This window comes from Tenebrio molitor, chromosome 1 (assembly GCF_963966145.1).
Source record: "Tenebrio molitor chromosome 1, icTenMoli1.1, whole genome shotgun sequence".
In the NCBI taxonomy this organism is placed as follows: Eukaryota; Metazoa; Arthropoda; class Insecta; order Coleoptera; family Tenebrionidae; genus Tenebrio; species Tenebrio molitor.
This window is the reverse complement of record NC_091046.1, coordinates 19,949,135-19,963,055: the sequence shown is the minus strand read 5'-3', so window position 1 is coordinate 19,963,055 and position 13,921 is coordinate 19,949,135. Positions and strand designations below refer to the sequence as shown.

Here is a 13,921-nt window from a genome sequence, read left to right as displayed (position 1 = left end):
AATGGATAGCGTGAATATTTATATTTGCAGTAAAGGCGCGTAACGTGAGCGTTCCAAATTTGGTGAACATTTAGTAAAATCGGTAAACATTGCATTTAGAGTGCAAGCAACAGTAAAACAATATGAAACATTGCTATTTTGGTGACGCTGTTCTCATTTTCCAAAATATCATTATTTGGTGTCCACTAAGAATTTTTGATGTTAATTTAATTTTTTGGAGGACAGCGCTAGGGGTGTATAATTTAATTTGGTGAACATTATATTAATACCCATTTTCAATCCTCTCGTATAATATATGAAAATTAAATATCCTAGTGGAAACATTTTGTTGGAAATTTTTGGTGGCAATTTTCACTAGTGAAAATTTCCGGCGGCAATTCTCACTAGTGAAAATTTCCGCGGCAATTTTTTTAAAACAAACGTGATTGGTCCGTACTGATCAATTTCGTAAATCTGATTGGTCGAGAGAATTCGAGTTGAATTGTCATCCATAAAAACAAAATTCTCGTCAATAAATGGCGCACAGGGAACCACATGAGGTTCTATACATTCCAGGATGTACCTATGTGCCGTCATTGCGCTGTTATCGACAAACACCCCGTTCTTCCATTCGTTGTCGCCCCAATTCACATACTGGTGTGCAAACTCAAGTCGTGCTCTTCGATGTTCTACCGTTAATCTAAGGCCTGTAGCTGGTGTTTTCGCAGACAAACCTCTTTCCTTCAGTCTCTTTCGGACAGTTGGGACTGAAATCATAACTTCACGAGCATCTACTAATCGTCCAGCAAGTATAGTTGATGGCAATCCCCTATCTCGCAATACAGAAAGACACAGAAAACGGTAATATCGATCAGTTGTTGACCTGCTACGACCAGATCCGGGCCTTCTCGTGAATCCATGTATTCACGGAACCGCGAGAGTGTGTCTTGCACAATACTTCGCGGTATATTGAGGTGTTGTGCAATCTACCGCACTCTTCGGTCATCGTTGTTTCAAGCTACAATTTGGGCAGCAATTTCAGGTAACATGGTACACAAATGAGTCAAATCTGTCATCTGAAATGTAGCTTTGAAAAAAAAAAAAACACAATCCAAACATAAAGCAACTTTTCAGACGACCACTGTGAAATATGGCACATTTCACACGGTTTTTCCTTAGTGAAAATTTAAAATTGCAAACGATTTCAACACGAACACGAACGAACAGCCTAACCGTGTACAATGAAAAATTTGAGAAATCTGATTGGCCGACAGCTGTGTGTTTTTATATTGTACACGGGCCGATGATTAACGATGTCTATCTCCGCGCAACGGCATAATTATTTTGTCCGCAGCTCTGTCGAATGATATTTGAAGTTTGAAGGGATGCCGAATATTAGCGTTTTTTTTGTGGTCGGAAAAATATCGTGTATACCACGTGTTGAAAATTCGATTTCACACTCGTTCTTTCATTTTCAACTCTTGATATACAATATACTATTGTAAATGAATAGTTTTAGATACGCATAAAGTGTGGAAATGACTTAATGCTGGTGTTGCCCTTAAGAGTACAATATAATAATTAGCATTTTCTTTTAAAACCCTACTAAGGCATTAGTTAATTGATTACTTGACTTAAATTTTGGCAAAAAATAAATTAAGTACAGTTAATTTCAAAATTATAGAGTACACCTAATTTTCTACAGTGTGAAATGCACTCACATTATTTGTCCATGATCAATGTCAATTTTGACAATCAAAATGCCTAATTTAACCGCAAACACGAAAATGCTCATTCTTTCCAAATTAGAAGAATGGTGGTCGATCTGGAGGGTAGCCCAGTATTATTAGTTATTACATTCCGAAAAGCACCGTGCAAAGGATAAAACAAACAATATTATGGTGTTTTGAAACATCAGCAACGTTTTATGTTGTTAAACTTACCTAACCTAAGTATATACAAAATATGATGTTCAAATTTTAAAAAGGCATCTTTAGGTATAGTCCTACAGAAACTCTAGTGGAATTCGGCTTTGGTTGTAAATATAACAACAACAACCGAAGAATAAGATTTTATTATCAAGTAATAAATATTGTCATAAATACAACTACCACTACCTGTAACATCCCTGCCTGAAGCTAACATTGCGAACCCCAAACTGACAACCCTCATTACTTCATTAGCATTTATCAGTAGGATTATTGCTGCAGCATAAAATTCTATTTTTCAAGTGACAAGCATAAATTTACAACCAAAGCCGAATTCCACTAGAGTTTTTGTAGGACTATACATGTGGAAAAAACTGTAATGAAATGAAGTGTCCGGAATTTTTGAGCGGCAGTGTATTTATTCATTCTCCTCTTTAGGCGGCCAGCTCGGAGCTCTCGATCGCGTATCCTACATTAATGGAATGCAGCGTCAAGTTGCGTTGCCATTACAACGTCACGTTTCACGAGGCGATTTGTGGCAGGAAAAGTCGGCGCCCAGCGTTCACAGGCTTCGCACAGATTTTAACGCGTGTTGGCAGTATTTAGTATTTACACTTTTTTAACGTTGACAATTTAATTCATACACTAAAAATCCCATAAGCAGCGGTGTTTTTATCATTATGACAGCGAAAAAAGTTTGCCCTAACTTTTCCAGCGACAAAACGGAACCTAACGTTTGAAAGTGTCTGATCCTACATAGTTGGTCTGCATCATCGGTCTCTATCAACCGTGACATGACAACCAAAATTGTAAACAAATTGTTCTCAAACTTGCGTTGTCAGAAGAGTATCTAATCTGTGAAAATGTCGCGATTTGGAGTCTTCATCAGCAATAATGTGCCTCGCAATACTGTGAATTCAACTATGTACGTCAATTTGGCGACAATTTAAGCTGTATTCATTAAATTGTCTTACCGAATTACACTCAAGCTTTTTTTTTTTTTGGGTCGAAGTAAACTTGACATTTATAATTCGAGCTTTGTTGTTTGGCAATTAAACTAAAAAAACTGTCAGAAAAAATTACTCGTCCTACAGAGGCAGTTTTTTTCGTTAAATTGCCAGGCAACAAAATTCTCATTGAAATGTCAAGTTACTTCGACAAAAAAAACCACTCGTGTAATTATAAGTGACAAAATGAAAGTAAGTGACTTAAAAAAACTGAAGTTTGTTGTATTGACTATAGAGACGAAAATTTATTTAGAAAATAGCGGTAGACCAGTCCCGAATTTAAATATTGTTCAGGAACAGAAGCAATACAAAAACAAAGCTACATTTACCCGACGGTTTAATAAGAGTGTTTTTCTACTTTGCGTTCGTACTGATGCTATTACGATACTGTTTTGCGTATCGTAATAGGAAAAGGCGTGATATAATAATAATACTAAAAACAGTGAAATTTAATTTTTTAATGTTGACGGATTCTGTGGTGTCGCGGCAGACCGCAGACGTGACCTTGGGTGGAATCCTTCAACTTTAACTTTTTTATTTTTTTTTCATTGAAAAAGTGGCAAAGTAGAAAAAATACTGTATGACATCTCGTTTATAAGGCATTTTATCGCACTTACTTCTTTAGGGCACCCCTCGCTACGCTCGTCGTGCTCTAAAACCGTGCGTGCGATGAAATGCTTCTTATAAGACTCGTATCATAATATAATATTATAAAATTACGCCGTGGATAGGCTAAGGTAAGCTAAGAGTACGCGCGAGGAAAGAGTACACATTCGCGTTTTCCAGTAAAATATCTGTGGTAGAAAAATTTAAATTTTACTAAACGGTAAGTATATTTATGTCAGAGTCAGTGCTGAAATATCAGTTCGATATTATTATTCTTTCAAAAATTATGAGGGTTACAAAAATTCAGTACCATAGGATGTAAATATTAGGTATAATCTGTTTCAAAATCAAAAATCCACCACCTGTTGAATTATGTTGGTAGAAACAAAGAAATCCCTAGAATAAGTTTCATTTTTTTTTGTTAGCCCAAGTGCCCAACGTCCCGTCAAAATTGACATCGAAGGTGGTAGCTACCATGTCATACCTTTTGAGTGAAATAATAAAATGAGAATAAAAAAAAACACGATGAATTACGACCAAAACGACTGTCAACAGTTTTCTTTCATAACCCCACCTTTTTCGACACTTGCAAACACACTAAGAACAAAAGTTGGCGACGTTGTCAGTTGTATTTTCGAGGTAGAAAGCAATGTTGGTGGATTTTTGATTTTGAAACAGACTATACCGGGTATCCAGCGTCCGTGAAATTATTATCTCCGCTGAGGAGCGTCCGTGAAGTTATTATCTCCGCTAAGGGCGTCCGTGAAGTTATTATCTCCGCTGATGAGCGGCTGTAAAGTAAACCAGCTAAATCATTTGAAATTCCTACCTGGTTTCTTAATATGTCTTAAATAATTTGTTATGAAGGTTTGAAGAAAAAATAGTATATGTTATTCGGAGCAAAAATGGTTTTACTTTATTTTTGCTCCTCATAACATAATACGGTTGCTGCCAATAAAATCTGAGCAGCACATTTTCCTACTGTAAATATGGTTTAGATTGTTGCTCAAGTACGGGTATAGTTACCTGGAAAACTGTCATGTTGATGTAAACGTCAACGAAAAAAAATGCCACATTTATCTCTTGCAGAAAAAGTAAGGGTTGTTACATTGCTGGAAGAAGGTTGGTCAGAAAGGAGGGTAGCAGTCAGGTTCAACATAGCCAGGAGCACTGTGCACAATAAGAAAATGAGGAATGAACGCCAATCGTTTGAAAGGCAAGTCGGTAGTGGTAGGCCTAGAGTCTCTACAGAGATTGACGACGTTAATTTGATGCAAGTTCTACGAGAAAACCCGTTCAATTCTGTTACCGAGGCACACAATAAAATAAATTTCCCAGATTCTCTTCGAACAGCAAGGCGTCCGTCGTGTCAAGGAAGGATCGGAACTGCGAAATCATCCTGCAGTCAAAAAACCTTTTTTGAGTCAACAAAAGAACACAGAGTAGGATAGTAGGATTCGCGTTGGAATATTCCCTAGGACCGTGAGATTTTTGGCAGAATGTTGTTTTCACAAACGAGAAGATTTTTCAATCGTGCTATAACGGTCGTGTTAGAGTTTATAGACCACCAAATTCTAGTTTTGATGAAAGTTATACTCAAAAAGTAGTAGTAAACGGTCGCTTTTCTGTAAATGTCTGGGGCTGGATTAGTGCCCAAGGACCTGAAGTTTTAACGCATATAATAGGCAGAAATAATGCAGAGGTCTATCTTCATACCCTGGAGAATATCATGCTGTCATCAGTGAATGCGGTCTTTCCCGAAAATCATTTTATTTATCAGCACAATTGTCCTATTCATACAGCTAGAATTATCTCATATTGGATGGAGCAGGAAGGAATACGAGTTCTGCCTTGGCCTTCGCGCAGTCCGGACTTGAACCCTATCGAAAATATTTTGGGTTTGATGATAAGGAAACGTCGAAGAGTTATAGGGAAAAAATTCAAGAAGTGTGAAACGAATTAACTCCAAACTATACTGAGGTTTTAGTAGCATCAATGCCGAGAAGATTGAATAATGTAATAGACAAAAATGGGGCTGCTACAAAATATTAGTTTTTATATACAGGGTGCGTCTACTAAAACTTTATATCCGAATATCTTTTTTAATTATCAATTAAGGTAAACAATATTTAGCAATATTATATATCTCAATGACCTCTTGACATGTGCTTAACAAAAGTTAACGAAACCTGCAAGGATACAGAGTTATTTGAAAAATAACCGCAGTAAAAAAATTTTTTTTTAGCTTTTTCTCAGATTACGGAGTTTAACATATTCAGCTGTGGCCTCTGTATCTCCCTGTAGTGTTTTTATTACACTTTTACTGATGACTACGCAATAAATTAGTGTTAAAAAGAACTAATTTTCCAGCTATGTTCAAAACAGAGTTTATGCGTAAAAAGTTGTTACGAATTTGTTTCACAGATTACTCATTTTTCAGCAAATAATTTAGATACGTCAATTTGACGGGGCATTGTTATCTTATTTTATTATTCTTTTATTACTGAACTATTCGGTAAAATACAATAAAAATTCAAATAGGTATGTATGTACAAACTCCGGTGTAGGTACGTGTGCATCCTAGGGATCAGTCTTCTCTGGAAAAATTTACTAAACTATTTTAAAGTAAGTTTTCAATAAAACGAATTTAAATGTTATTAATTTTATTTTTTAAACAATGAATCATGGGGTACCCGGTACCCTCCTAATTTTTTTGTTTTTATTTATAAAAGTGGCTATTATGGAGGTGGGTGCGTCAAGCTTAAAAAGGGGGTGAAGGTGAATAAATAATTTAAGCACATACTAAATAATAACAATTAAAATATCTGCAATAAATTTGTTTGGGGCCTAATGGGGGCTCCAGGAATTGTTCGGAACCAAATGGGGCTCCTGGGTTTGCTCAGCCTAATGGAGGCTTCACTGGTTTGATTGTAGGCGCGCGTGAACTGACACACCGTATCGTTTTGTGTAAAACGTTTATTTACATTTATGTACAATTGTTTGGACCGTACGACCGTACTCGAGATGTTGGATAAATGACTTAGTGACTTCTGACTGTGACTGTTCTACCCTGAGACCATCTCGGTACTGTCGTCTCAAATCTCTGTCATTCACCCACGCAGGGGTGGTTCTCGTTCTGAAAGGAGGGGGGTGGCTCTACGCCCCGACAAAATTCAACAATGTAACACAATTAGCAGCAAAGAAAATTTTAAAAATGTACTCAAAATAATTATAACTAAATAAGATGCTCAAAATTTATTTCGATCATTAACTTCCACACACCTTTCAATTTTGGAATAAAAACTCCGTGAAGTTCTTGTTGCAGGATCATTTCATATGGATGAAATTTCAAAGTCTTTAAAGTTCTAATAGTCGTGCTTTGTGAGACATTCAGTGTAGCCGCTACTACTCTTGTGCTTGTGTGTGGATTTTCAGTTACCTAATCAACAACGGCATTTTGAAAGTTAATATTTTTGGGGAGTGCATCCCTTACTCGTGGCAATTCTTTAACACTGCCAGTATCTTCAAACAGCTTTACAATTCATCTGATATTCATTTCGGAAAATTTATCATTTTGTTGACGGGCCTGAAGAATTCTTGCTGCGGCTCGATAGCACCGGTGACACTCTCCATACGTAAAAATAATATTAATTTCCTCTTGCTATGAGAACAACATCTTGTATAAAAGATTATTTCAAAGATTTCACGAACTTTTTTACTCTTTGACGTTGTCAAATAAGAAATTAATTATGTTTTTTTTTTTTTTGTAAATCAGTAAGCCGTGAAGTACTTTTTTACGTAAATACACACTAGGGCTCTGTAACTAAACAGCGCCGGACAAAATAGCGCTGGACAAAATAACAGCGACAAAATAGCGCCACGACAAAACAGCGTCAGTCAAAATAGCGCAAGTTGAAAACAGCGTTGGTCAATTCAGCGCAGGACAAAACAGCGTTAGTCAAAATGGCGCAAGTTGAAAACAGCTTTATGTGGTACCATTGTGATGATAAAAATCGACTACAGTTAACTTGGGACGCCTCTGAGATTTTTTGAAAATTTAGGCTGAGTGAACGTACCTACCGAGATTTGTCAAAGTTTGTCAACCTCAATATTTAAAATTTTCAAATAAACTTTATTTCTAAAACAAGAATAATATAAACACAACGTAAACCACAACAATTATAATTACAATGAAAGATTAAGTGCGACCGAAACCAAATAATCCTCTACGTTTCTAAAGGCATAGTTTTCAGCCAGAACTTTAAGCCTACTTCTTAGCTGCACGTACTTGCAGTTGGGTTTTTTTGGTTCTCTGATACCAGCGCGGTACCGCGTAATGAAGGTCTCTGTAAAACTTTGTTCTTTCTTTAAATGCATCAGTAACTTGGATACACAGGGGTGATGACAATCTAAACTTTTCTGAAATGAATTGTGCCATGCTTCCACAGAATTATTTGTTTTAGGCAAGTCACTTCGAATTCTGTCATACATATTCCAAATGTTAATTTCAAATCTTGGTCGTACATTGAGAATTCTTCTACCAACATAGTAGTTTTCCCAATAATCTATTAACGGTTTCAGTTCGTCCGGAAAATTTTCAGTAATAATTTCGAAAGCAAATTGTACATCCTTTACAGGAACATAACTTAATGCTAATAACATCTTACATTTTTTTCTTGTGTCCTCATTTTCTCTGTAGCATTCCACTAAATGGGTTTTTTGAATTTTTTTCCAAAGATTTTGGGCCAGATGAAACATGCATCCTGTAATTTGTGCATTTGGAAAAACCTCATTTATGGCGTTGATTGCGGATATTTCAAAATCGCTTACTATGCTTTCAGGTCTTAGCGTTGGCTCAATTTCCATCAACTTCTCAAATACTCTCTTATACGTTGCCTGTTGTTTATTGTTTAATAATACATATATCATAGGTAGAGCTCTGTTGTTGATCAATGCGTGAACAGTATATACTTGAGTGAAGAATTGTGGAGCTACCTTAAATGTCCCATCAACGCACCAGTGTGGAAATTCATTTAGCAGTGCAATATTTCTTGCCGTGCCAAACATGATGATTCGATTGTTGTCATTATTACCAGAATCGTACAGCAAAAAATTTTCCCCTCTGTCGGTTTTTTTGTACTCTTCATTAATGTCAATTTCTGAAATATTCTTATTCCTGGTTGTATTTCTTGGAAGAATTTTATTTCTCTGACGCTGTATAGTACGTCTTGCAGCATCGTAACTTTGAATTTGGACACAAGCTTCTTCGGAAATATTACTGCTGCATGCTTGAATAATAGCCCTTGGCCTTTCTTCGGATGATACAGCTGACTTTCTAATTTTTTCTCTAACAATTTGTGCTTCATTGCTTGCGGGATCCGGACCGTGATTGTGCTCATTTGTTGCCTTCTTGTAATTTTCTCCCGTCACCAACAGCCTCCCCTTGCAACCAGTTTTGGTGCATCGCCACGAAGTGGAATTGAGGCGCGCCTTATCTTTTCTATATCTGTACCCATCACACAGCAAGAGTTTACCGTTTTTCTGCGACTTTATGTATTCCATTGACGTTGACTAATTTATTTTGTCGCTGTTATTTTGTTCAGCGCTGTTTAGTTATGGAGCCGACTAATTTTATTTTAAGTTTATTTATTTTTGCGCTATTATGTCGCACGCTGTTTAGTAGCACGCTTTTTAGTCGCGTCGCTTTTTTGTCGCGCGATATTTTAGTTGTTCGCTATTTTGTCGCACGTCATTTTGTCCAGCGCTATTTTGTCCGGCGCTGTTTAGTTACAGAGCCACACACTAGTGAATGAAGTCTGAAAATTGTCTTTATTTAACATTAATTTATTGGTCAATAATAAGCACTAGGATGATTATTAGGCAGAAAATCTACACAGAAACATTTGATATGCATGTTAAAAGTTATAATGTTAGGAAATGCTGAAAATAAATTTTTTTCATTAATTTTTTTCTTGAATATTCCTCTTCTGTCCAGATCCTTGTTAATTTTTGTAGTGCCTATGTAAAGAGGGCAATGCAGCCTTTATTAAGACTAAATATCGTTGAGCAGTCATTTAAAATAACGAAGATATTCAAATATAAAGTTTAAGCAGATGCACCCTGTATATTTTTTTTTTGTTGCATTCTCTTACAATGTTCTTATCTTTCTACCATAAACATGTTATTTATTAAGTTCACGGAAGGTGTGAATTAACACGTGGTATTTGTGTATGCGTAGGTACCGTCTCTAGGGTAATGTGACTTGAGGTGAAAGCCTGATTTACCAAATTTCATGAAAAAGTCATAGAATGTCAAATCAGTGCTCAGATTGTATTGACCGCAACCGTACATACCGGGACATTTTTTTAATACTGAACATAGCCCATACTTATTCCCTATGTTCAGTTTTAAAAAGCACAGGTCAATGCATGTATGTAATTACGTAACCAAGGTAACGAAAATAAGTACTTGACAGTTTAATAAAATGGTCAAGTTGTTTGACGAAAAAAGTACACATAATGCACTTATTTCATGTTAATAAGATCATTAGAAATGTGCGTAACATTTCTAATACAACACATGATAGACCAATTTCATCAATTGGAACAAATTTTAACATTATTGCAAAATTTCGACCATTTTTGTAGATCGTGTATAATTGGTTGCATAGCAACTCACAATTCATTGATCTGTGTTTTTTAAAATTGAACATAGGGAATTAGTATGGACTATGTTCAGTGTTAAAAAAATGTCCCGGTATACTATTATAGTATTGCCGTTATAACTTTTTATCTGTTCCGCCCACTAAAATTGACCAATCAGAATCAAAGCCAGATTCAATCTGTACAACTTTTCATCACATTTGCCACGTAAAAAAGTTAAGGTTAGAATTTTGCTGTCAAGTCCACAATTATTGTTTTAGGTTCTAAAAAATAAAATGTCATTAAGACAATTCGAATGTCAGAAATTTTTAGTGTGTAAATCAGATCGTCTTAACAACCTATTTGATTGGTAACTAAGAAAATGAAATGGGCGGGGCAGATAAAATGTTACGTTGTCCTCATTTAGTTTCTTACGAATATTAAAATAATAAATCTGGCAATGCGGTGGCAAGAAAATGTCGAACAGACACTAACAGGAAAAAAAATTGCATCCGTTGTATCACTGAGTCAGTTAGTCCAACATGAAAAGAAAAAATCATAGCCAACGCGGTCCCAGAAAGATCGTTAATGCCTAATACTTCTACTTGTTGACAAAGTTGCCTAGCCTACGTCTTCAAGTTAACAATTTTTTTTTTTCAAAATTACACATCCGAGTGCGATCTCGTGTTTCCTCATTTTCTCTGGGCGCGAGTTGTGAAAGGCCCTGTATGTGTTAAATAGATTATTGTTTCATACATCACAAAAGGATACACTTTTATGACTTAAAGGACAACGTAAAAGTTTTATTTTTGGTCTTAAAAGGGCTTCAATAGCCGATCATAAGGTTCCCTTGCGATACTACTATTCTACATAGGGTTAACTCGTTCCTTGACACGTACGAGATACGTATGTGTATACCTATTGGGAAAATTTTGCCTACTGCTATTTCTTCATGTTAGGAGCAATTAATTGTCTATTTCATCGTCATGTAAAATCATGATCTTTCTATAGTGATCGTAAAAAAAGAAATTTATAAACGTTCTTTAACAATTAGATAAATTATGATGGATCATAAACAGAATTAAATAACGACGATAAATACTTGAGATCATTTTTAAATTTTCGAATTTCGCGTTAGAAATTTATGGTCTACATAAAATTTTATAGGATTTAATTGTTGCATTCTCATCTTCGTTCCATCAAATTGCCGTGGAACACATAGAATGTTATTTTATGATGGTTTATAAGGCGAGTACACGGATACGTTTATTGGCCGGCAACCATTAAAAATTGGTTTTATAATGCATTATTGTAAACAATAAAAACAACGTGACTAGTTTAATCACAAATGCAATTTAAGGTTTTTCAGCTTGATGATAAAATTGATAAACATATTAGATAATTCTGTTGTTGTAATTCGGAAGAAGAAGTGGTGTATTTCTAAATTCTTAAATACCAATCACCTTGTCTTCACTTTTCTTTGTTTGTTTTTTTATACAGGTGCCCCAGAACTGCCTCCCCAGACAAAAAATTTTTAAAGAAAAAGTCCTGTATCAAGCGATAATCGAGCAAAGATAACTTAAACTTGATCAATTAGAGTTGAGCACCATCAAGGTAGGATGATTGTAATTTTGCCTTGCCGGATTTCGAAGTTCTCTAATTATTAAAATCTCCATAATTTGTCTATAGATCTAATCAACTCATTGGGTGATATGCATAAAAAGTTAGCATTTATTTAAAGTAAAAGAATTTAGTAAAAGCAAATGCTTTAACGTAAAAGGTATAAGTAGAAGTATTTACTTAATTTCGCATGCCCCAAAAAAGTTAAGGATATTGCTGTTTGTGAACAAGAAAGGAAGAACAGGGATCATAATCGATACACATGTGTAATTGCATTCATTTTCAGTCAAATCAATACAGAATGGAACTAAAAAAAAATCTTTGAAATTAAATAAAATTAAAATTAAATTAAATTAAATAATTTTTGTTTTAATTTCAAATAATCGGTATTTCGTCCTCGTACTCGTATAACTTCTCCAATACGACGAATTAAGTTGTCAATTTCTTCCTGGGGGATCTGTTGCCACAAAATAGGGAACAAGTTACTCAATTCCCGAATATTCTCTGGATAAGGCAAATATTCTGCGAGAGTGTTTCCGAGGTCTCAAGCGGGTTCAATGGGGTTGAAGTCCGGAGATCGTGTACAGGTAGCTGAAAATGTTGAATTTCCTGCAAATCTAAGGTTTCCAAAACCAATCGTATCATCGTATCGAGCGTTATCATTCACATATCGAGAATATCCTTAACATTTTTGGGGCAGTGTATTAAGCAAATGCTATCAAATTTTCCAGCAAATGCTATTTTTATTTTAAAACTTTACTCGTCAGTACATGACAAAAAGTCGACAGTCAGATTCACAGGACAGATTGTCAGATTCATTTAATCGGATAAAAAGATTATATTCGTGAAATACAAAAACGGCATAAACAATAGTAAAACCAAAAATAAAAATGTGTTCATTGGATTCCGACGATTCCATCGATTACGAAATGAACGGCTTATCGGAAGGTAAAAGGTCCCAGGATAAACAAGGAAGATTTTTAAATTTGTTGAAAAAATGGCCGGTGGTATTAAATAAGTCTCAAATTCCTGCAGTGAAAGGAAAAAAAAGAGGAATTTTGCAAATCTTATGCACACATTTTTGACGAAGAAATTACAAACGTCAAAATTTCAAAAAAGATAAACAATATTAAAACCGAGACAGTGCTCTGATGATTCCACCATCTTCGCCAACTTCAACCTGACAATAAAGAAAGTATTTATTAAAGAGTAACTTCTCACACATACCAGAAAACCCGATTCTCCCACAAATCGAAGATACGTTTCCATATTCTGTATAGGAGATACGAGTAGCACTCCATCTTGTGTTTCATTTTTTTCTTTTAACAAGGTTTCCACAAGATATTCAACATTTTATTTCTCAAATCTATACGTTGATTTGTAAATGTTTGCGGTAGCGATTTTTCGTGGTTTATAAATTTCAATTTCTTGGACTGGCGGAACAGATTGAGCCATTTTGACCAAAATTATTCACAATAATTTTTGCCACTGCTGTCAAATATTTGGATCAAGCCGATTGAATAGTAACTTGGAAAAATATAAGTATTTACTTAAAATTTTAAGCAAATATGTACTCATTATTATGCATACCGTTTTAAGTAGTTGCTGGAAAATTAAGCAAAACCTTAACCAAGTAAGTTATAGATATTTATATACCAAGTGAGTGAAACCAATGTTTATTCAAGAGAAGAATTAATTCTTCGAGTGAATAAACATTCGTTTAACTCACGCGGTTTATACAATATTTTATTCAACTTTGCGAAGACAGTTTCAATTCACGAATTATTATGAATTATGCAAAATACTGCAACAAAAATCAAGTCTGTGACAGTGGCAACACCTCCATGACAACCATTTTGCTATAAACAATTATTTTAGTGTCAATAATTTTCGTGAAAAATGGCGGAGTCACAAATATGCGACGAAACAAGATTTTTGTTCCGGAAGATGTAATGAATGAAGCACTAGAAGCAGTAGGCAAAGTAGTGCCAGTAAAATCTAAAATATTGTACGAAAAAGAGTATAATTGGAGAAATAAGAAGAACGCCCGGGGGGTCGACGAGAAGATAATTTTGGCTTATATTTCGGAGCGATCAAAAACTGTAAAATAGTATTAATTGTGGTCATACCGTTCACAGCT

The 13,921-nt window shown here is 35.2% G+C and overlaps 1 protein-coding gene and 1 long non-coding RNA gene across 2 annotated transcripts in view; both read right to left on the bottom strand.

The window, feature by feature from the left end:
- Positions 1-4,647: 4,647 nt before the first annotated feature.
- On the bottom strand, positions 4,648-9,082 carry LOC138122095 (uncharacterized). The gene is made up of 2 exons (XM_069036227.1): positions 8,045-9,082; positions 4,648-4,800 (listed from the first exon to the last, which is right to left on the bottom strand). The coding sequence occupies exons 1-2, from the start codon at positions 9,080-9,082 to the stop codon at positions 4,648-4,650; spliced, it is 1,191 nt and encodes a 396-aa protein (XP_068892328.1).
- Positions 9,083-9,346: 264 nt separating this feature from the next.
- LOC138141598 (uncharacterized) overlaps positions 9,347-13,921 on the bottom strand; it is a 106,969-nt gene continuing 102,394 nt past the window's right edge. Inside the window, exon 3 of the long non-coding RNA XR_011163202.1 lies at positions 9,347-9,460. This is a non-coding gene — a long non-coding RNA (uncharacterized lncRNA). The remainder of the gene's footprint in view (positions 9,461-13,921) is intronic.

Excerpts from the sequence above, each read along its gene's own strand:
- LOC138122095 (XM_069036227.1), bottom strand. The coding sequence starts at position 9,082 with ATGGAATACATAAAGTCGCAGAAAAACGGTAAACTCTTGCTGTGTGAT. Across the intron at positions 4,801-8,044 it reads TTGGTAGAAGAATTCTCAAT|AACTTGCATCAAATTAACGT; the intron begins GTACGACCAAGA and ends GTTTTCTCGTAG.